Here is a 22,639-nt window from a genome sequence, read left to right on the forward strand (position 1 = left end):
GTAAGCAGCTTGAGCTGATAAGATTTTTCCTACCTTGATCGCCACAAAAAACCCCAGTAATCATCATGGTATGTTTTCATCCATCAGCATAAATCAGTGTGATTTTTGTAGTGTGTGACTTTTATTGCCTTAGAAGGACTCATGTTGATAGATGGAGAAGATAACTTTACTTATAGGTCTCTGGTGTGTAATTGATTCTTGTATCTGTTACAGCTTTATTTGCTTAACAATGCGTGCACTGCAAAGTGGCAGTTCTGCCACTGTTGTGCTGCTTAAAGACAACATAGTATAAGCTGGATTTTAGCTTCAATGTGATTGCCAGGATTTTCAAAATTACTTTTCCTTGGGAGTATTTAGCAGTTGTAGCCTACTTTGGTCTACCTAAACAACAGCAGACATATGTTTTCCTCCAATGGCTGCTGTATCCTTCATTGATGGAAATGTACCTGTACAGATCCTCACTCTATAATTACATGGGTAGGTTGTAAAGATCATCTGTTTTGTACCCTAACCAAAGGACTGCATCATATAGATCATGTACTGTGAAATCATGACTTCATTCACAGTGAAATGGTGGCCATGTCCAAATGCTGTTTTCTGGAACTGGAACAGATGTTAAACCGAATCAATAATTTTTTCATTGGTAGTGATTCATGTATGCATTTTATTTTTTTTTATACCTGACTGTGGTGTAATGTGTTACGTCATCCTAAGCCTACAACAGGTTTTTCAAGATTGATCTGCCATGACAATAAATCAGGTCAGCTATTGATGTTCATCTACATCTGAGGTCATCAGGTGACCTGGAGGTTAAGTTTGGTGCACAACAGCAGTTTTATTATGTGGCTTAACTTGATGTCTTGGCAAGATTTGCACAGGGATCTCTTTGTAGGTCGAAAAGCAACAGCTCATTGTCTTGCCCACAAGCATACTGTAACTTTATTGCACATATCTTCTTGAGGATTCTGAAAGTGCATTATGATTACTACAATACAGGAGTTATATAGCACCATGTGGTTGTGCAGTGCTTTAAAAAAATGAAGGGAGACGGTACGGTTACAATACAATTTCATACAAGAGGGTTCAGAGGGCCCTGCTCATGAGAGCTTACAATCTAAAAGGGAGTGTCAATTGATACTAAATGGTAAACACTGTGAGGGATGAGATGGCAGAGTAAGTAAAAGTATATCTTTTTAGGTGGAAGAAGGATAGGCTTAGCTGAAGAAATTAATCTTCAGGAATTGCATTAAGGTGGGCAGACTAAGAGATAGCCACACTGATTGGGTTAGGGATTTCCAGAGGATGGGAGAGGCTGTGGAGAAATCCTGGTGGTGAGTACAGGAGGGAGCTAGAGAGCAGGAGGTCTTAGAAGTAGCAAAGAGGACAGTTTGGGTGATTATTCTGAGATGAGGTTGGTGATGTAGCTTAGGGCAGATTTGTGGATCTCTTTGTATGTTGTTGTTAGTATTTCAAATTGTATTTGTTGGGGGAGTGGAATACAGTGGAAGGACTGGCAGAGAGAGGTGGCAGACACTGAATGGTTGGTAAGGTGGATGAGTCTGGCAGCAATATTCATGATAAGTTAAAGCCTAGGGAAAGGTGGGCCAACGAGGAGAGAGTTGCAATAATCAAGGAGAGAGTTAACAAGGGAGTAAATTAGCTTTGTAATGTCATTGGTTAAGAAGCAGCATATATTGGAAATGTAATGGAAGTTAAGGAAGAAAGATTTGGATAGCCACTGGAACAGGAAAAGGGTTGACCGCACTCACAGGTTTGAAGCAAAAGTGAAGACTTTATTGAAGATAAAAATCATCAGACAACATCGTAGACATCATGACATCAATGAAGACCTGCCAGAGATTAACGCATTTCATGAATTGGAATTAGCTTAGTCATAATCTGACAAACACTGGTAAGTATAACCCTAAAACCTCATATACACTATCAGATTTTCTGCTGATTTTTGTCTTCAGATTTACCAAAACCATGTAGTACAAGGGCCTGCCTGATTGCATACAAATTTAAACTCCTAAGGTTCGACCTCATATTATATGGTTTTGGTAAATCTGAAGGAAAAAATCAGCAGAAAATCTGATAGTGTGTATGGGGCTTAAGACCCCTTTCACACTGTGCCGCCCTGGGCGTCAGTGGTAAAGAGGCACTATTTTTAGTGCCATTTTACCATCATTTTATCTGCGCTATTTGGCTGCTAGCGGGGAGGTTTTAACTTCAAACAGTCCTTCCTTTGTATAGAAAAAATTGTAGAAACATTTTCTATATGTGGATAGCTGTCCCAACAGATAAGAGAAAAAAACCTTTTAGAACACCACTAATGAAACATTCAAATACCTTTCCAAAAATCCTCAATATTAATTTCTTATATAGTGGTAATCAAAGAATGGTATAACAATCACACCTATGTTACACTATATATGTACATAATGCTTGTATCTGTCAGTACATGTCACTATTGTTAAAATATTAAACACGTTTCTTTCCTTTATTTTATTATGTGTACTGGTTTTATTGTATAGGTTGTAGTTATTTGTGGTATTTGTGGTTTTTGTCTGTATTGTTGCAGAAACCTCATATACAAGACTTAATTGGCATAATCAATCACTGGTTTATTTCAGCTGAGCATATGCGATACAAGGGTTATACGTACCAGTGTTTGTCAGAATATGACTAAGCTAATTCCAATTCGTGAAACGCGTTAATCTCTGCCAGGTCTGAATTGATGTCATGATGTCTACGATGTTATCTGATGATTTTTATCTTCAATAAAGTCTTCACTTTTGCTTCAAATGTGTGAGTGCGGTCAAAGCTTTTCCTGTTCCAGCGGCTCCTATCCAGATTGCGGACTGAACCTGCACCATGAGGGTGAAACATGGGATTGCTCTCACCGGCTTGCCTTTACTTTCTACAAGATTTGAATAACGATTGGGCTGAAAGGAGAGGTCCCCAATTCCAGAAATTAGGTGTAAATCCCTGGCATGAGGCGAGAGACTGATAGTTCTGCCATTGATCTCATGTAACAGACAGGTGAGAGGAAACAGAGGGGGGAAATATTGTGAGCCCAAATTGAGTTTGAGGAAGTCATGTGATCTCCATGTCAGTTAGTAAATTAGTAATATGTGAGAAGACTGTGGAGTAGAGAGATAGATTTGAGTGTCATTAGCATAAAAATGGCAATGGAAGCCATGTAAGGATTCCTCCTGACCCAGAAAGAAGAGATCTGAGTACAAAAGATGTGTTGAGATAGGTAAGAGGAGAACCAGCAAAGAACAGAATCATGGAGGCCAAGGGAGTGGAGTTTTTATGGAGAAGTGGATGGTCATCTGGCAGGTAACGAGTCTGATCTAGTTTTGCAAATTGCAATAGCTTCCATAGAAGGAAATGTACTGTTTTATTGTATTGTGGCATGTTCCCTTTAAAGCAAACTTGTAACTTACCCATTCAGATAAAAGCTTTGCATTAATCACCTGATCCCCAGCAGCCTATACTTACCTTTCCTTGTCAATCCTACCGCTTCATTCAGCATGAGGAGCCAAAATAAATGCCTGGCATTTATGCACATGGACAAAAAAAATGTGGCTCACTCCATTTGACAGTGCTGGACCAATCAGTACTATCATATAGGGAGTCCATAACACCATGGTAGCTACATCTCTTGTGACTTGTAGCTTATACAGGTCTTTTCTTTGGTTCCAAACTCTGATGGGAGTGAAGGGAAGGCAAGTATACTTGTTTGTGAAGGTCTTTTTTTTTCTGTGACATTTATTTACGGTGCAAAGCAGTACTTCCGCATGTCTTGCCTAGGTGAGAATATTATTTGTGTCCACCAGCAGCCTGCATGTGTGCAGATGTGACGCAAGGCTTTGGGTCCTGAGTGAGCCCTGTGCACGTGTAGGTTTTCCCAAACATTTGCACACGTGCAGGTTTCCCTCCCCACACACATGCAAAGATGGCATGTATAGAACTCACAAAACTTTGTGTATGCACAGATGTGACGAAGGGCACTGCCAGGACCGAAAGGCTGGGCAGAGCCCTTCGGGACATCTTCACATGCACCATAATGGTAGTGTTAGAGGGTGCAGTCAATAAAGAGGGAATTGAAGCTCCTCTTTAAATTGACAGCAATGAAACCTGTTCAAAAAGGTATGTTGCTGTCTGTAAATTGAAGGGAACATTGCATACCTGGCTCCTGAGATGCAGTAAGTTTAACCCTATGCCAGGTTAATATTATTACTATTATCAGTGGCAAACAGGGGCAGACTGACAACTCATGGGGCCCCTGGGCAATAGGAGATTATGGGGCCCCCAGGCAATCAGACATTATGGGGCCACACAGTATACACAAACAAACAGTATATAATCACACAGTATACACAGACATGTTTCTATTGGCTGAGAAGGTACTGGAGAGCTATAATCCACGGATTTTTATACCAAAAGGATGTTGTAAGGGACATTTCAGAGGCAGATGTAAAAAAAAACACAAATTTTTACATACTTTAACTGGTTTTACTGAGGCTGGCAAACCTGATGGGGGCCCCTAGTGGCACTGGGCCTTCGGGCAGTGCCCGAGTGGCCCAATGGTCAGTCTGCCCCTGGTGGCAAAAGTGTGCTAGCAGAACAAGTAAGGTTGCTGAGATACCAAACAATGGCACAGAACTGTTTAGGTAGGCTAGAGTGGCCAAAAAAGGAATGCAGGTTGTAGGAGAGGGGATGGTATCTGCAGGAGATATATGCAGAGGAGGAATAAAAAGGGCATGACAGTGGGCAGTATGTAAATGAGAATAATGTGAAGGGTACGACAGTTGGTAAAATGTGCAGGGGAGGAAAGCAGAGGGTATGACTGCAGGAAGTATGTATGATGGGTATGGCAGTGAGCAATATGTGCAGGATAGGAGTGTGAAGGGTATGTGTGCTCTAGCTGTGTTTTGTCACTGGGGGACCAGAAGCAGTGGCCCAGTGTTATGTGTTTCTGTCCCCCTAGTGGGAGTAGGATATTTTATTTATATTATAAAGAATTAGTTTGTGTTGTCCTTATTTTTTATATAGAGAAAATCTCAAAATGCGGACTGTATTTAAACATTCCTATCATGTCCTACAATTGTACTGCTGTAGTCACAAAAGCATACATCCTATACAGCAGTGTTGTTTCCTGGCACCTGTGTATTTTTGGATTTGTGTAGAAGCCTGGAAAGCTTGTCAACACTCTATCCAAACAAGAAGCATGCATATTCTTTATTCTACCTAATTTAAATGATGAAGACATATGGCTTAAACTGACTAGCACAATTAGGACATGTAAGCAGGCTGTCCATAACCCAACTCTGTCACCATAAATGACATGCTGTGAGAGATCCGCCTGTCATTGCTGACACTGCTCATCACCAGCTCCCCCGCATGCAGTGGATGTTTGGAAGTGGTACACATGTGAGGCAGTGTCCCTCTGCTTGTAACAAAGGAGAACATCAGCCACAAGGATTTAGGTTTTACTTGAAGGGTTCCCGTGTAAATATGGGGCTGTGTATGATAGACAATAGTGCCCATAGCCGCAAAACAGACTTGAAGATAAATGTGCTTGCAGTTGTTGCAAAGTCCTGCAAACCTAAACTGCAATAAAAAATAAATAAAAAAAAAACAGGCATCCGGAGATGGCAGTAACACCTCCTAAACATCTGCCAGTTGCTATTACGCTATCCTCCTGAAAAGTGATCTATCATAGATTGTATTTCAAATGGTGGTAAGCATTGCCACCACTGTGGAAGTGCCCTTTTAGCTTAGACATCGACTGCTGGTTGAAGACAACAAGTCTTTATTTTAGATACCTAAAGCCGCGTACACACGGGCGGACTGTATGGCCAACTTAGTCCGTCAGACAATCCGACGGACAGTCCGTCCTACTTTCGAATGAATGGACTTGACCACACACGGATGCAAAACAGTCCGTCGAAAGTTTGCGCGATGACGTGTACAGCACGTACGACGGGACTAGAAATAGGAAGTAAAATACACAGCAATGCAACCTTTCGCCGTGTAAATCCTTTCTGAGCATGCGCCATACTTAGTCCGTCGAACTAGCCTACTCACGAGCGGATTGTCCGCTGAAACCAAAGTCTGACGGACAATATTACGGAAATTCCGAAATACTTAGTCCGCCAGACTGCACGCTGAAAAAGTCAGCTGAAGCCCACACACGAGCGGACTGTCCGCTGAAATGTGTTTCGACGGACTAAGTTGGCCAGACAGTCCGCCCGTGTGTACGCGGCTTAAGATTTGTTAGCTTGGTTAATAAAGCAAAATGCTTTACGCCTTATTGTCCAATCAGAACTCTTCTTTCATTGATCTAGCATATAATATCGATTCCTTGTTACCTCATTAAGCAATAGCAATTTTAGGTAGTCAATAATATCAAGTAACAACGTGGAAATACCCAAAACAACTAAACTGCCATCTAATTGGTTGCTGTATGTTACTGCACTTCTTAGATCATCATTGCTCTTTGCAAATTTGTGTTTTTCAATGTCAAGTTCTGGGCACTGGTAGAACTCAGAGCAGGAAAGGGAGCTTTCAGCACCAGCAGCTTTGGTGTTTGACAAGGTAAATGCAAGTAATTGTAAAGGCTATACTTACCTGCCCCATGCAGTGGTTTTGCACAGTGCAGCCCTGAACCTCCTTTTCTGGGGACCCCACCGGAAATCTTGGCTCCTCCTCTTTTCTGAGTGCCCCTACAGCAAGCCGCTTGTAAATGTGTGTGTTTTCCCATACCACACAAAAATGTGCTGCCATTTGCAGGCGTGCGTGGGTGCCATTAATTGTTCTTCTTCGCATCTAGCAAATGCACGTACGTTTGTGCCTGATAAAATGCATGGTACTGTAGTAATTTAAAAAATCACGCCCTTAGCCTTTTGTGAGTTTCATACACATAGAGCTGCTCATTAAAAAAATGCACCGTGTGGAAACGCACAAAAAAGCGTGTGTGCTCGCATGCACCTCCTGGTGTGAACAAGCCCTCACACAGGTGTGCCCTAGGATTGTGTGTGATTCCAAAGGTTGCTTTAACTGGAAAAAGGTTGAAAATTACTAAGATGCAGTCACTGCTACCTTTAGCTGTCTCTTCCAGAGCCCAGATTTTTTTAGCAGCGTCAAGATCCAACCCATTGCTACCGACTGTAGCAACTACCTATTATATAGGACAGGTAGCTGCTATAACGATGAGCCAACAGGATGATGGTGGAGGTGAAAGGGACAGGCCAGGCATTCACACTGCTAGCAAGTGTCAATCTCTGCATATTATGGTTTGCTGGGATTCAGTGCTGATGGAACTGTTGAGAGGACAACAAAAAGTATGAGAAGGACAGCAAGGTGTTCTGCCTTTATCAATGTGGTCAGTTTAGTTAATTGTTACTGGTAGTTTGAGACTTTGGGTGTGCTAGTCTCAACCACAAAAATGTCATCATTGTACACAGGACTTATGTAGCACGCCCAGTGTCTCTGGGACCACCCCCCTCCCCCAGTGAAACCCAATTGTCAGCTTTGATCAAGGTCGGGATTGCTGTGTACACAGAGAAGGTAGCTGCAGCTGTCAAAAAAGCAGTCTGAGTTAGTGTTTATAAATAACACTGCTCCAGAAGAAAATATAGAAAGGTACAAAGTAACATAATGTTACTTTTCTATCATTTTGTTCACTCATCTGCAGATCAAAGGGATGAACTTTGAGCTAGAGAAGATGTCTGTTAAAGCAACTGATGAATAAAATGTTCATATGTTTAACCTCTTACTGACACTTAGTTTACTCTAATCAGCTCTAATTAACTCCTTATTCTCCTTCAACATTTAATTATTATTTTCCAGCTGATTTTTTTTTTGTTTGTTTCTATTTTATTAATCATTAATATTTTAAACTTTTTTTGTTTTGTTTTGTTTGTTATTATTTTTACACATTTAACCTATTCTTTTACATATTTAACATATATTTACACATTTACCATTGGGGCAAAATGAAAACAAAATAAAATGTTATTCCATAAGTTTACAATGCTTTGCACCACAATCATAATTTTAGTGTCACTTTAAACAGGACAAATTACAGAATAAAATGCACACTTTTTATCTGCAAATATTTTGTAAAATTAACAAACATGTTATACTCACCTGCTCTGTGCAGGTGGTTTTGCACAGAGCAGCCCAGATCCTCCTCTTCTCGGTTGCCTCTTTGGCTCTCCTGACTCCTCCCTCCCGTTGAGCGCCCCCACAGAAAGCAGCTAGCTATGGGGGCACCCGAACAGAGCCACAGCTTTCAGACAGGGAGCTGCAGCCCAGCCCCCACCGCCTTTCTCCCCTCATTGGCTCACTGACTTTTACTGAATGGCACCATGCTGCTGCCAATGAGGAAGGGAGTCCTGGACAGCCGAGTCTCTTGTGCAACATCGCTGGATCTAGATGGACCTAAGGTAAGTAGTAGGGGGGCTGCTGCACACAGAAGTTTTTTATCCTAATGCATAGAATGCATTAAGATAACAAAAAAAAAAAAACCTTCTGCCTTTACAACCACTTTAACACAGCTCAAAAAAATTAAAAGTGCATTTTGTTTAGTCGTGTTGCATTCATTGTCTAAGGATTTCAGAACAAAAACAATCATTGTTGCAAGACAATGCCATGAGAAGAAAGCCTTGTTTATCTTTAAAAAAAATATAGCTGTATTACCTTGTTATATTTAGTAATGACAAAGATATCGCTGAATAAACAGGTCCAAAGCAGGAATTTGCAAAATTTGCTCTGGTCCATAGGGGTGAACAGGTGTGAGAGGCGAAGTGGTTAAGGTTCACATAATCAATGGGAAATAATTCTCAAATGCTGCTTCTCATTATTGCTATACAACTCACTGAATTAAATAAATAAACAAGAATTAAAATTTAATGAGATGTAGCTATAGAATAGTCCATTATCATCATGTCATATGCCTGTTTTTCCATGGACCAGTGCATACTTGATGAGGACCTGTCAGTGTAGAAGTGGCCGCACAAAAGAATATTGCATAATTCAACACCATTGCCCAGATCCATCCTTTAAGCAGTTATATAGATCTTTAGAGACAGTCCTGTCAGAAGCACCAAATAACATATATTGCAAAATGTCATAAATTGATATTTATAAATAAAAATCAATACAGATTAGTTATCATACTATTCCAGAGAAACTGCTACAGCATTAGATAGGATATTGCACTGTATACCAATTGCACTCTATGCCAATTAGAGAGCACTTAGGGCAGTGATGTCACATGATTCTTATTACAAAGTACCATATAATCAGCTATAGTACCCAAATATCATGTATAGTATCCATTCATTTTTGTATATGCACAGTTAATCACCACTGATAAACGAAGTTAGAACACAGGGGGCAGAATAAGGGTCTATATTTACGGGCAATTACACATTGCGATTTCCAGCGGCAAGAATCTGCAGATTCCTGCGCCTGGAATTACCAGATGTGTGTGAATAGCTGCAGTCACTGAGCCCATACAATGCATTGACAGGCTGTCACCAGCCATAGCTATTTGTGATGCACAAAGTTCTACCAGCCACAATTACTGAAGGTGATTGTTGGCTGTGAAAACAGTCACAAATAGTTGTGGCTGCCAACAGCCTGTCATTGCATTATACGGCCTCAACAGACACAGCTATTCGCACACATCTGTCAATTCCAAAAGCTTGAAATCGCAGAGTGTTTAATCGCCCGTGTAAATTGGCTCTAATGCCGTGTACACACGATCGATTTTTCCATCAGAATAAACTCTGATGCCACGTACACACGACCGGACTTTTTGACAGCAAAGGTCCGTCGGACAATTCGATCGTGTGTGGGCTCCATCGGACCTTTGCTTGCCAAAAATCCGGCGGACTTTAGAAACAGAACATGTTTTAAATTTTCCCACCTGAACTCCACCGGACCAAGAAATCCGTTCGTGTGTATGCTAGTCTGAGGGACAAAAACCAACGCTAGGGCAGCTATTGGCTACTGGCTATGAACTTCCTTATTCTAGTCCGTTTGTGCGTCATCACATTAGAATCCATCGGACTTTGGTGTGATTGTGTGTGGCCAAGTCCGTTCATTCGGAAAGTCTGTTGGAACTCCGCCGAAAGTCAGTCGGAAAGACCTTCGGACCTAGTCCCTTGAAAAGTCCAGTCGTGTGTATGCGGCATGATGGCTTTTGTGACGGAGTTCCTCTGAAACGGACTTGCGTGCACACAATCACACCAAGGTCCGATCGTTTAGAACGCGGTGATGTACAACATGTATGACGGGACTAGAAAAAGGAAGTTAAATAGCCAGAAGCCAATAGCTGCCCTTGCTTCCTTTTTGGTCTGTCGGAATAGCATACAGACAAACGGTTTTCCCGATAGGAATTGATTCCATCGGAAAGATTTAAAACATGTTCTATTTCTAGATCCGTCAGAATTTTCTAAAGAAAAAAGTCCACTGAAGCACACACATGATCAGAATAATCCGATGGAATGATTCCGTTGGACCTTTTCTGCCGAAAAATCCAGCCGTGTGTACACAGCATAAGAGATAGGGTTTTTACCCCTCTGTCCTTGAATCTGCAATAGGCATCCTCCCAGGAAGGCTAGTACTTGTATGATGAGTTCATAAGAACAGCTCAGTACACTGTTAAAATTTGTATACAGTTATGTGAAAAAGTAAGGATTTGGAGACTTCTTTTAGCATCAAGCTTTCATCTCTTGGGCTGAGTTTGCTGGGTTGGTCAGTTCGGTACAGATAGGCAGTATTGAGTATATACCACTAGCAGATCTGTTTCCTTACAGTGGAATGATTGAAAAGAATTTGGCAATCTGTTTTAATTGCCTTGCCAGACATATAGGCATGCTTAAAGCCTACATACTGTATAGCTAAAATAAAATAAAAAACCCAGAAAAATCAGCACAAGGCACATAACTTAGTCAGTAGGATGTGTCCCTTGTGCTGATTCCTCTGTTAGTTGAAATCCTCCTCCGTTCATACAACCCCCACCTTTCCACCGTATTCTTCCAGTGTGGCAGGGGTAATACAACTAAGGGTCTATGACTATGCCCACCCTTTCCACCCAGCTGCTCCAATCATAGAAGCCGCGCTACAGCTTTTATAAATGGAAAGCGAACTCTAAAGCCGGGTATACACTACAAGTATTTTTTCGTACAACCCAGTGGGGAGTTGAGCTCTTGAATCAAGTGCATGGACAGAAAAGGATTTCTCTTAACAGCGCAGGAATCAGCACAAGGGACACAATACTGACTGCATTTCCCTTGTGCTGATTTTTCCATTTTTTTTATTTTAGCTAACCTCCTTTCTGAGAGCCATGGGTAGACAGAGAGCAGTTGTCAGTCAATTCTGTGAGGAGGAGGCATGACTTTTTGTGTGTGTGTGTGTGTGTGTGTGTGTGTGTGTGTGTGTGTGTGTGTGTGTGGTGCTTAAAACATTTGCATATACAGTTAAATTTCAATTGGGAGCGCGCACATGGGGAGACTCCTATGGTACTATGATACTCTACAGGGTCATGGTGGCACAGGGGGCACAAATATAATGGGAGCGAGATAGCGCAGTCAGGGGACAGTTTCAAAAGGAAGCTTAGAGGAGGAAATTTATTTTAAAAAATGTAAGTTATGTTATTAGTATCTGATTTATGCAAAAAATGGCTTTAAAATCACTTTAATTCTAAATTATCTATGCCACTGCAGGCATGATGGTGGTGTGTCCCAGGGCCGTCTTTAAGGCAGAGCAAAAGGGGCAGCTGCCCTGGACCCTGTCATTGTTGTGGAGCCCAAAGCAGCTGCCTCATACTTGCCAACTACTCCAGTTTAAATGTCCTTGTCCTTTGAAGTTTTAGTCCTGTGCTGTGTCTTTATATCTCAGTATGAAGTGTGGGTACTAATGCTGCCCAGCTCTGCCTTATTGTTGTGTACAGATGACTCACCTGCAGACCGAGTGTTTATAACTGGCATTCATATGTAAATAAGAGCAGCATTCATAAGTAAATAACTGCGGCCGGCGGCATTGATATGTAAATAAAGGCAGCATTCATATGTATATCATGCCCCCCTGCGGTGAGGAGATGATGTACTGTAACCTCTAGCTAGCAACCAATCAGTGAGAAGTATTACTGTACAGTAATCTCTAGCAACCAATTAACAAGCAGAAACCTGATTAGTTGCTGTAACCTCTAGCAACTAATCAGTGAGCCGTAATGTGTGCTGTAACCTCTAGCAACCAGCCAGTAAGCATTAATTAAATGCTGTAACTGCTGGAAACTAATCGCAATTGCTGTCTGATCTGATACAGTAAACTGATTTTAAGTCTAGCTGCTATTTATTGTATGTCTCAGAGCAGGTGGAGAGTGAAATTGCATGGGAGGAGGCCCAAGAAATGTTTTGCCCAGGGTCCAATCAATATTAAAGACGGCCCTGGTGTGTCCCTTGCCTCAGTTGGAAGTATGCTTTTTCGCATGTAAAACCATTTCTAAATATGTGTTTCAGCTTAGCTGGTTGGTTGAAGTTTGACTATTGTACACTTCAATAAATGCTCTTTGTAGTTGTAAATTCTAACCTGACATGTTCCATTATCTACATTACTGATCATTACTGATCATACAGTAGAAGTTAATAGAGGACATTACTGATATCTTTGTAATTAAGGAATAATACAAGCGGGAGGTATCAGTCTGCTCCTTTGACATATTTTTGTATGTCTGAGTTTTCCATTGAGCTGTTGCAAATCAATTACTGCAGCCCCTTGTTAGCATCTTGTTATCTAGCTGTCATTGCTGATGGAAAGTACAGGTGGGCAGCTGACATGAGGTTATTGTGCACCTCTATTATTTGGCATCACTTGTGTGTGCATTTAAGCATTTCTCTATCTTTTGAATTGTTGTGTTTGTGGGTATTTTTTCATGTAGACAGCAGATTCCTTATGTAACCCCTAGGTCACCAGAGATATAACAGTTTGGTGCTTTTATTTTTATTTTTATTTTTTTATTTCTCCATAAGACAGTCTGTTTTTTTTTTTTTTTTCATTTTCGCATACTACAGTAATAGCATACAATATATAAAAAAATCCAGGACAGGAGTGCGGGTGACCCTGGGTTAGTGGAGATGTTTGATCTTACTGAAATCATCTTGCCAAAAGAGTTGTAAGGAATGGCTGGAGATGAATAGGAAGTGGGGGGTTGAAGCCAGCATGGCTCCACTTCTGAGCTGCACATCCTTTCAACGTCCATTCTGAGCAGCACAACAAATGTCTATGTATGGAGTACCGATAGCATATGACTTAACATTTCTATGTATCAGTGTGTTACAAAATTTTGATGCTTTTTCTTTCCCTTCTAGGGGGAACTATTGAGTCCATGTCGCTGTGATGGATCTGTGCGCTGCACACATCAACCTTGCCTAATACGATGGATTAGTGAGCGAGGATCCTGGAGCTGTGAGCTGTGTTATTTCAAATATCATGTCCTTGCTATCAGTACCAAGAACCCCCTCCAGGTAAGTGACTGCTTAGACTGCAATGAATTCTTTCTGTCTGCAAACTAAGAACATTTTCTGTCTTATGGCATCTTTCTACTGATTCATCTACAGCTAGCAAAGATCTAAATGTGCTTTGTATGTGGTTTATAATGGGGTAAATCTTTCAGGACAAGGATCTTATGACATGAGTTTCCATTTGCAGTTTAATATGACCTGATCACTTACAAATGTAAAAACTTGTTAAGTCTTGCTTGGGTGTTCCTTTTTAGAAACAGCAGTGCACATTTTGGTAAAATAAATCTAGATCCCTGGTGCCCAACTTACGGCCTGATAGCTTACTGTGGGGCCTTCAGGGCTCAATAGCAATATGTGTTATCCATACCTAGGCGTTTACTCAGGCCAGTGAAGAAAAATATTCCTTGAACTGGCTGTAAGTTATTAAATGGCTTGGTTTAATTTTTCACTTTTCTGTGTTATGTCTCTTTTCTCTTCCTTTGTTTTCCCACTGATCTTTTATAATGGATCTTGCTGATAGAAATATCAAATGTGTCATTTTTAAAGGGGCTGTAGGGAGCGCAAATGTGCAAACACTGATTTGTTAAGAAGCTGTAAGGAGTGATCTCTAATGCCCCTTTCACATGGATGGCCCACTTGGATCTGCCTGTCCATTTTTCAGGCAAATCCGAGAGGGCCACCCCATGACTTCTATGGGCAGACGGATGTCAGCAGAGATGTGTCCGCTGACACCCACTTGCCATCCAATCTGACAGGATCTGCTCAATACAGACAGATGGCGATACATTTCCCACCCGTCCAGCGGATTGGATGAAAATGGACAGCCTGGCAGTCTCCTCATAGAGAACAGCGGGGCTCTGACAGGTCTGTCCCTGCACAGTGAGCAGAAACGGACCTGTCATCCGCCTGCTCAGCAGGGATCAATGGAGCGATCCCCTGCTGAGCTAGCTGAGTCCGTCCAGCAGATCTGCCCTGTGTGAAAGAGGCCTAACAGTCTCATGTTTCATGTATTCAGTCCCCAACAATTTCTATAGCATGTTCCCAGTCTCTGACCTACTCCTGTAAGATGTAGTTGTCTCTGAACATCTCCTCTGACCAGTTCCTGTTGATAATCTCTCACCATCTGCTATTGCATGTCCACAGTCTCTGACAGCTTTCTGTAGCATTACATTCACTGAATATTATCTGTGGGTCTTGTCAGGAGCCACACTTGAGGTCCCCTGTATCAAAAAAGTTTACAACCAGAAGTATAGACACATAGATTGTATCTAAACTCAAAAACAAAACTGTCATATATTGCAGCTTACCAGTCCTTAGATGCAGTGGCTGCAGTCATTTACATTTTTTATGTTTTTTTTTTTTACCGTATTTATCGACGTGTAACACACACTTTTTTCCCCTTAAAATCAGGGGAAAATCGTGGGTGCGTGTTATATGCCGATCCCCCACTGATTGTGAGGAAAGGAGCGAGCGGAACACAAAGCCGAAGTACACTCGGATTTACTCGGCTCCTCTCGCAGTCACACCCACCTCCACTGATTGCAAGAGGAGTGAGCGCCGATGACATATAGAAAGCCAAGTGTACTTTGGCTAGACTCGGCTCCTCTCGCAGTCCCGCCCCGACTGTGAGCAGAGCTGAGTCTAGCCGAAGTACACTCGGCTTTGTGTATCTCGACTTCGCTCGCTCTTCGCTCACAGTCAGCGGAGATCGGCGCCAAATTTAAATCAGGACAATGCTGCAAAGAGACTGGCAATGCTGCAAAGAGACTGGGCAAGGCTGCAAAGGCACTGGGCAAGGCTCCAAAGGCACTTGGCAATGCCGCAAAGGCACTGGGCAAGGCTGCATAGGCACTGGGCAAGGCTGCAGATGGACACTGGGCAAAGCTGCAATGATGGACAAGGCTGCAGATGGACACTGATAAGGCTGCATTGATGGGCATTTAAATGTAAGTTTTTTTCCTTAAAGTTCCCTCCTAAACTTGGGGTGCATGTTATACGCCGGCGCGTGTTATATGCCAATAAATACGATACTTAATTTTCTCCTGGAAAACCTGTGAACAACACAGCTTTATTTCCTGGATGACTACACTAATCAGTCAATATATTCATTGAGGAAGTCAAAGTTGTCACTTAGGCTGAACTTCAAACATGTCTGCCTTTGTTCAGCTACATTACATAGGGGACGGGGAAATGATTGGTTTAAAGGAGAAGTACAGCCAAAGCTCACATGGCTGTATTTCACCTGTGGATCTGTACTCCTATGACCCATTTTCAGCAGACACGGGGCTGAAGCCCGCTGCCGCTGCTCGCTGACATCAAGGAGCCTGTCCAGGCTGGGGAAAGATCGTGACCGTATGGTTGGGTTCCCCCCAGATGCCTGGACCGGCACCTGGCTCAGCATCCCAGCGAGCTGCTCCAGTGAGCGTGGGTGGGTGGGGGTGCTATTGGGCTGGGCAGAGCAGAGAGCCATGACTGACAGTCACCAGTTCTCTACTCACGGAGCACTGATAACTGAGTGATCAGTGGTCTTTGATCCCTCAGTTCCCAGGGGACAGATGCAGCATTGGACCGATGCTGCATCCACCTAGGTAAGTACGATTTTAAGAAAAAAACTAACCCAAACGTCTTTTTTGAAGAAGATTATATTGCTTATGCTTCCAGATCATATTACTGGAAGACACAAGGACACAGCATTTCTGGTAAAATCAACAGGCATTTTCTGTAGTTGATAAAATATTCTTAGCCTGAAAAAATGAAAGCTTACGCAGCTACCATGTCTAGGCACTGTTAAAATGCAATATATCATTTTTCATCCTTGGGTTTAAATTTACTTTAACATTAAAATAAAACAGTCAGCACCCTATGGTGGGCAGCAGATGGAATGATCTTGCTAGTAAATTCATAGGCTGCTTTTGTCTCATCTTGCAAATTTTTATCATTTTAGAGATAGCAGGGCCAAGAAAGCAGTCAGGAAAGGATTGCTTCACAGCTTACAGGGTCAAAAAGGCCATGAGCTACAGTGTGTATTGCTCATTCTACTGGTTATTTAAGCTCACATTTCAGGTGTACAGCTGGAAGTTCTTTTGTGCTATAGGTGAGTAGATGTACTGAAAAGGGGAGGACATGGGGGAAGACTTTGAAATATTTTCTTCAGTTCCTCTAATAAGAATAGACACAAAAACCTCTGCAAAATGAGATTGTTCAGACTTGAAGAGCAAATTTAAAGCACACCTAAATTCTTAAGGCTAACACTGCACAGTCCAGTTGCTGGTCCCAAACATTGGCAAAAGTACAGTCAAAATAATCCTACACTGTGAAGCTAAATAATCACAATCTCCAGCAGTTCCTGGTCACAAACAGCCTAGATATTCCAGATACACAATGATAAAAGATGACCGATATCTAAAATGCATATGGAATGCTTTCTCAACTTGTGAGCAAATTGCAGTTTTTCATTTACCTTCAAAATCTATTGCTTGTTGGCTATGTTTTGCGACCACTCTTGCTAATGTGCTTTTTTATATGTAAGACTTAATTGCTACTAACAAAACACAGAATAGTAGATTTCTGGGCTGCACTCCATTCAGTGTTGAGCCCAGTGTAGCTGGAAGGTGCTTGTAGTGACATCAATAGATGGTGCATTGAGTTACTACAGTAAAAAAGAAGAGTCACCGGCACTCAATTGAAGATATGAAAAATTAACCAAGGCTAATTTACATTCAGTCAGATACAGTTAATGTTTGGGGGCCTCGCATGGTCCTTTTTTATAGGCAAAGCAATGACATCAGTTCATCCCTTGAGGAAGGGACTCTGCGAGGCCTATAAATATTGGCTTTATCTGACCAATGTGAATAAACTCATGTTAATTTTCGATCTTCAACTGGTGGTGTTAGTGACACCTTTCCACTAAGCAAACAGTTGGTTTGAAGACTTATGGATGGTGTTTTACATAGATACACCGAATCATCGTAAACGTTGATGGTCTGAGAAACTACATCCATATATGCATGTTTTATCATAGGAACGTTTAATATGAATTTTGTTCGAGAAATTCATTGGTTTTTTAATTTGGATAGATGTACTCGTGCATAGGCGCAGGCCCATGAAAATAGAGAAAACAAGAGAAATTATAAGTAAAGAGAACATATTTGATCAGTTTTATTTGGCAAATATTCCATTACAAAATTAGTTTGGCAGTCTCCGTCTATTCCCCTTCCCCCCTTTTTTCCTCTCTATCCCTATCCCCCCCCCTCTGCTTTTTCTTCTAGGCTTCTCTGTCTTTCGGTCCTTTATTGGTGACAGTTGAATCCACAGAGTTCACCCCTCTATGGAAAATATGCGATTCCCCCCTCCCTTTTTTTTTGCATAACCCATATAGTACGATCTTCCATACATCATAAATATTTTTTACTGCCTTTTATTCCCTAATCATTTGATGTACAGCTAGTAATTTCATACATTTACTTCTGCCGCCAGACCGATCTTATTCTTTTGTTTTCTTATCGGTCAAGCCATTTTGAACTGTATTTTTAATTATGTAGCTTATTTTACACATGAGAACGGATGATACTGCACATCATTTCCATGTTCCTTAACAGCTGCTTCATTTCATCTTGTTTGTTTGCCTTTTATAAGATATTCAAGTGATGTCTTTCGCTCGACTATGAGTGATATGTGTTTGTAAACATGTGTCTTTGCTCTCTCGTTTGTCATGTTGAATTTCAATAAAATTATTATGGAACTAAATATTACATTCCAAAAATTCTTGTGATGGCGTTGAAGCATCAAGTATTCAAAATAATTAAATTACACACAATGTGCAGATTCTAACTTTAAAACATGATTCCACCTTTTAGGCAAAAACATTCTTTGAATTACAAAGGATCAAATACTGTAAATACATTCTTTTGGGTGTTTTATTGCTACCAAAATTAAGCCTTATTTGCCATTACAAAAACATTTTAACAATTATATAAGCAGGTTATTTTGTCAAAGAGTTATTGGCAAGATAAAGGTGAATTCCAGGAATCTAGCTCCTTTGTAAAAAGTGAAGGCACACTATGAGCTAAGTCCAAGGAGGTGCATGATATCTCCTGGGCTTATCTCTGTTGTCTACACCTGATAGTTTTTTTACACTCCCAGAAGAACCTATTGCTGTATTTCCAGGAGCCTGAGGCAGATGCTTCAGGTTACATAGTTACATAGTAGGTGAGGTTGAAAAAAGACACAAGTCCATCAAGTCCAACCTATGTGTGTGATTATATGTCAGTAATACATTGTATATCCCTGTATGTTGAAGTCGTTCAGGTGCTTATCTAATAGTTTCTTGAAACTATCAATGCCCCCCGCTGAGACTACCACCTGTGGAAGGGAATTCCACATCCTTACCGCTCTCACAGTAAAGAACCCTCTACGTAGTTTAAGGTTAAATCTCTTTTCTTCTAATTTTAATGAGTGGCCATGAGTCTTGTTAAACTCCCTTTTGCGAAAAAGTTTTATCTCTATTGTGGGGTCACCAGTATGGTATTTGTATATTGAAATCATATCCCGTCTGAAGCATCTCTTCTCCAGAGAGAATAAGTTCAGTGTTTGTAATCTTTCCTCATAACTAATATCCTCCAGACACTTTATTAGCTTTGTTGCCCTTCTTCATGCTCACTCCTTTTCCAATACATCCTTCCTGAGAACTGGTGCCCAGAACTGGACCGCATACTCCAGGTGTGACAGGACCATAGTCTTGTAGAGCAGGAGAATTGTTGTTTTATCTCTGGAGTTAATCTCCTTTTTTAACCACTTGCCGACCGCCTCACGCCGATGTACGTCGGCAGAATGGCACGGGCAGGCATAAGCACGTACATGTACGTGCTTTGCCTCCCGCGGGTCGGGGGCCCGATCGGGCCCCCGCCCGGTGCCTGCGGCGGTCGGTTTTCGTTCGGGAGCGATCCCGGACGAGGGGACGGCCATTCATTCATGGCCACCCCCTCGCGATCGCTCCCGACGAATGGAAATCCCCGGTGACATCACTTCCTCTCCTGTAATGTAAACACAGGAGAGGAAGTGATGTATTCTCTCCTCCGTGTCGGTATTTTTCGTTCCGACACGGAGGAGAGCGGATCAGTGAGTTGCACCAACACATCCCACACACAGTAGAACATGCCAGGCACACTCACACCCCCCCTTTACCCCCCGATCACCCCCCCAATTACCCCTGCCCCCCAGTCACAGTGACACCAATGTCATTTTTTTTTTATTTTTTATTTTTTTTTGCATTGGTGTCATTTGTGACTGTAATAACTGTTAGGGCAGTTAGGGTTAGCCCCCTTTAGTTCTAATGTACCCCCCTAACCCCCCCAATAAAGGTTTAACCCCGTGATCACCCCCCGTCGCCAGTGTCACTAAGGCTGGGTTCACATTGCAGCGGTTTATGAGAACGAATGTGATTCGCACCGCACTGCAGTGCAAATCACATCCGATCTCTGTGCGATTCGAGTTCAGCCATTCGCCGCACCCGCCGCACCCGCCACACCCGCCGCACCCGCCGCAAATTCGCACGGGACCCTTTTTTTGGCCCGCAGCAGAATCGGATCGCATGGGTGTTCACACCATGCGATCCGAGTTTGCAGATCGCACTGCGATATGCGAACTGATCTGGGGGTGTCAGTAACATTTCACTGACACTCCCAGCAGTTCGCATAGGGCAGTGTGAACTGCCGCCGGGAGGCATGCGATGCGGGAACCCGCCGCGGATTCGCGGCGTTTCCGCATCGCTCCAGTGTGAACCCAGCCTAATAAGCGATCATTTTTCTGATCGCCGTATTAGTGTCACAGGTGACGCTAGTTAGGCAGGTAGGTATTTAGGTTCGCCGCAGCTTTTTATAGCGCTAGGGACCCCCATATACTACCGCATAAAGCCCCCTGATTGCCCCCTAGTTAACCCTTTCACCAGTGATCACCATATAACTGTTACAGGTGACGCTGGTTGGTTAGTTATTTTTTTATAGTTTCAGGGCACCCGCCATTTATTACCTAATAAAGGTTTAACCCCCTGATCACCCGGCAGGTGTCATTTGTGACTAATAACTGTTAGGGCAGTTAGGGTTAGCCCCCTTTAGTTCTAAGGTACCCCCCTAACCCCCCCAATAAAGGTTTAACCCCGTGATCACCCCCCGTCGCCAGTGTCACTAAGGCTGGGTTCACATTGCAGCGGTTTATGAGAACGGATGTGATTCGCACCGCACTGCAGTGCAAATCACATCCGATCTCTGTGCGATTCGAGTTCAGCTATACAGATAGTATGGCTGAATTCGTGTCGCACCCGCCGCACCCGCCGCAAACTCGCACGGGACCCTTTTTTTGGTCCGCAGCAGAATCGGATCGCATGGGTGTTCACACCATGCGATCCAAGTTTGCAGATCGCACTGCGATATGCGAACTGATCTGGGGGTGTCATTAACATTTCACTGACACTCCCAGCAGTTCGCATAGGGCAGTGTGAACTGCCGCCGGGAGGCATGCGATGCGGGAACCCGCCGCGCATTCGTGGCGTTCCCGCATCGCTCCAGTGTGAACCCAGCCTAATAAGCGATCGTTTTTCTGATCGCTGTATTAGTGTCACAGGTGACGCTAGTTAGGCAGGTAGGTATTTAGGTTCGCCGCAGCTTTTTATAGCGCCAGGGACCCCCATATACTACCGCATAAAGCCCCCTGATTGCCCCCTAGTTAACCCTTTCACCAGTGATCACCATATAACTGTTACAGGTGACGCTGGTTGGTTAGTTATTTTTTTATAGTTTCAGGGCACCCGCCATTTATTACCTAGTCTCACTAGTGTACCCCTAAATTTAGGGGTGTCTACTTTCTAAAATGGGGTCATTTGGGGGGGGGGGGTTTGTGCCATCTTGGCATTTTATGGCCTTCAAAACTGTAACGCCCTTAGAAAGCCTGAAGGCGGTGCTTGGTTTTTGGGGCCCCGTACGCGGCTAGGCTCCCAAAAAGTCCCACATATGTGGTATCCCCGTACTCAGGAGAAGCAGCAGAATTTATTTTGGGGTGTCATTTCACATATGCCCATGGCATGCGTGAGCAATATATCATTTAGTGACAACTTTGTGAAAAAAAAAAAAAGTTTGTAATTTTCCCGCAACTTGTGGCAAAATATAAAATATTCCATGGACTCAACATGCCTCTCAGCAAATAGCTTGGGGTGTCTACTTTCTAAAATGGGGTCATTTGTGGGGGTTTTGTGCCATCTTGGCATTTTATGGCCTTCAAAACTGTAATAGGTAGTGAGAAGTGAACTCAAAAAATTACGCCCTTAGAAAGCCTGAAGGCGGTGCTTGGTTTTCGGGGCCCCGTACGCGGCTAGGCTCCCAAAAAGTCCCACATATGTGGTATCCCCGTACTCAGGAGAAGCAGCAGAATTTATTTTGGGGTGTCATTTCACATATGCCCATGGCATGCATGAGCAATATATCATTTAGTGACAACTTTGTGAAAAAAAAAAAAAAAAAAAAAAAGTTTGTAATTTTCCCGCAACTTGTGGCAAAATATAAAATATTCCATGGACTCAACATGCCTCTCAGCAAATAGCTTGGGGTGTCTACTTTCTAAAATGGGGTCATTTGTGGGGGTTTTGTGCCATCTTGGCATTTTATGGCCTTCAAAACTGTAATAGGTAGTGAGGCGTGAAATCAAAAATTTACGCCCTTAGAAAGCCTGAAGGCGGTGCTTGGTTTTCGGGGCCCTGTACGCGGCTAGGCTCCCAAAAAGTCCCACATATGTGGTATCCCCGTACTCAGGAGAAGCAGCAGAATTTATTTTGGGGTGTCATTTCACATACGCCCATAGCATGTGTGAGCAATATATCATTTAGTGACAACTTTGTGTAAAAAAAAAAAAAAAATTTTTTTTTTGTCATTATTCAATCGCTTGAGGCAAAAAAATAAAATATTCAATGGGCTCAACATGCCTCTTATCAATTTCCTTAGGGGGTCTACTTTCCAAAATGGGGTCATTTGGGGGGGTTTTGTACTGCCCTGTCATTTTAGCACCTCAAGAAATGAGATAGACAGTCGTAAACTAAAAGCTGCGTA

The 22,639-nt window shown here is 42.4% G+C and overlaps 1 protein-coding gene across 1 annotated transcript in view; it reads left to right on the top strand.

The window, feature by feature from the left end:
* Positions 1-22,639, top strand: part of MARCHF9 (membrane associated ring-CH-type finger 9) — a 238,714-nt gene that overhangs the window by 175,662 nt on the left and 40,413 nt on the right. Inside the window, exon 3 of the mRNA XM_077483655.1 lies at positions 13,395-13,550. Coding sequence (XP_077339781.1) covers positions 13,395-13,550 — 156 coding nt within the window. The remainder of the gene's footprint in view (positions 1-13,394; positions 13,551-22,639) is intronic.

Source organism: Lithobates pipiens, unplaced genomic scaffold (genome assembly GCF_037356315.1).
Source record: "Lithobates pipiens isolate NorthernLeopardFrog02 unplaced genomic scaffold, aLitPip1_a1.2 Scaffold_16, whole genome shotgun sequence".
NCBI classification, from domain to species: domain Eukaryota; kingdom Metazoa; phylum Chordata; class Amphibia; order Anura; family Ranidae; genus Lithobates; species Lithobates pipiens.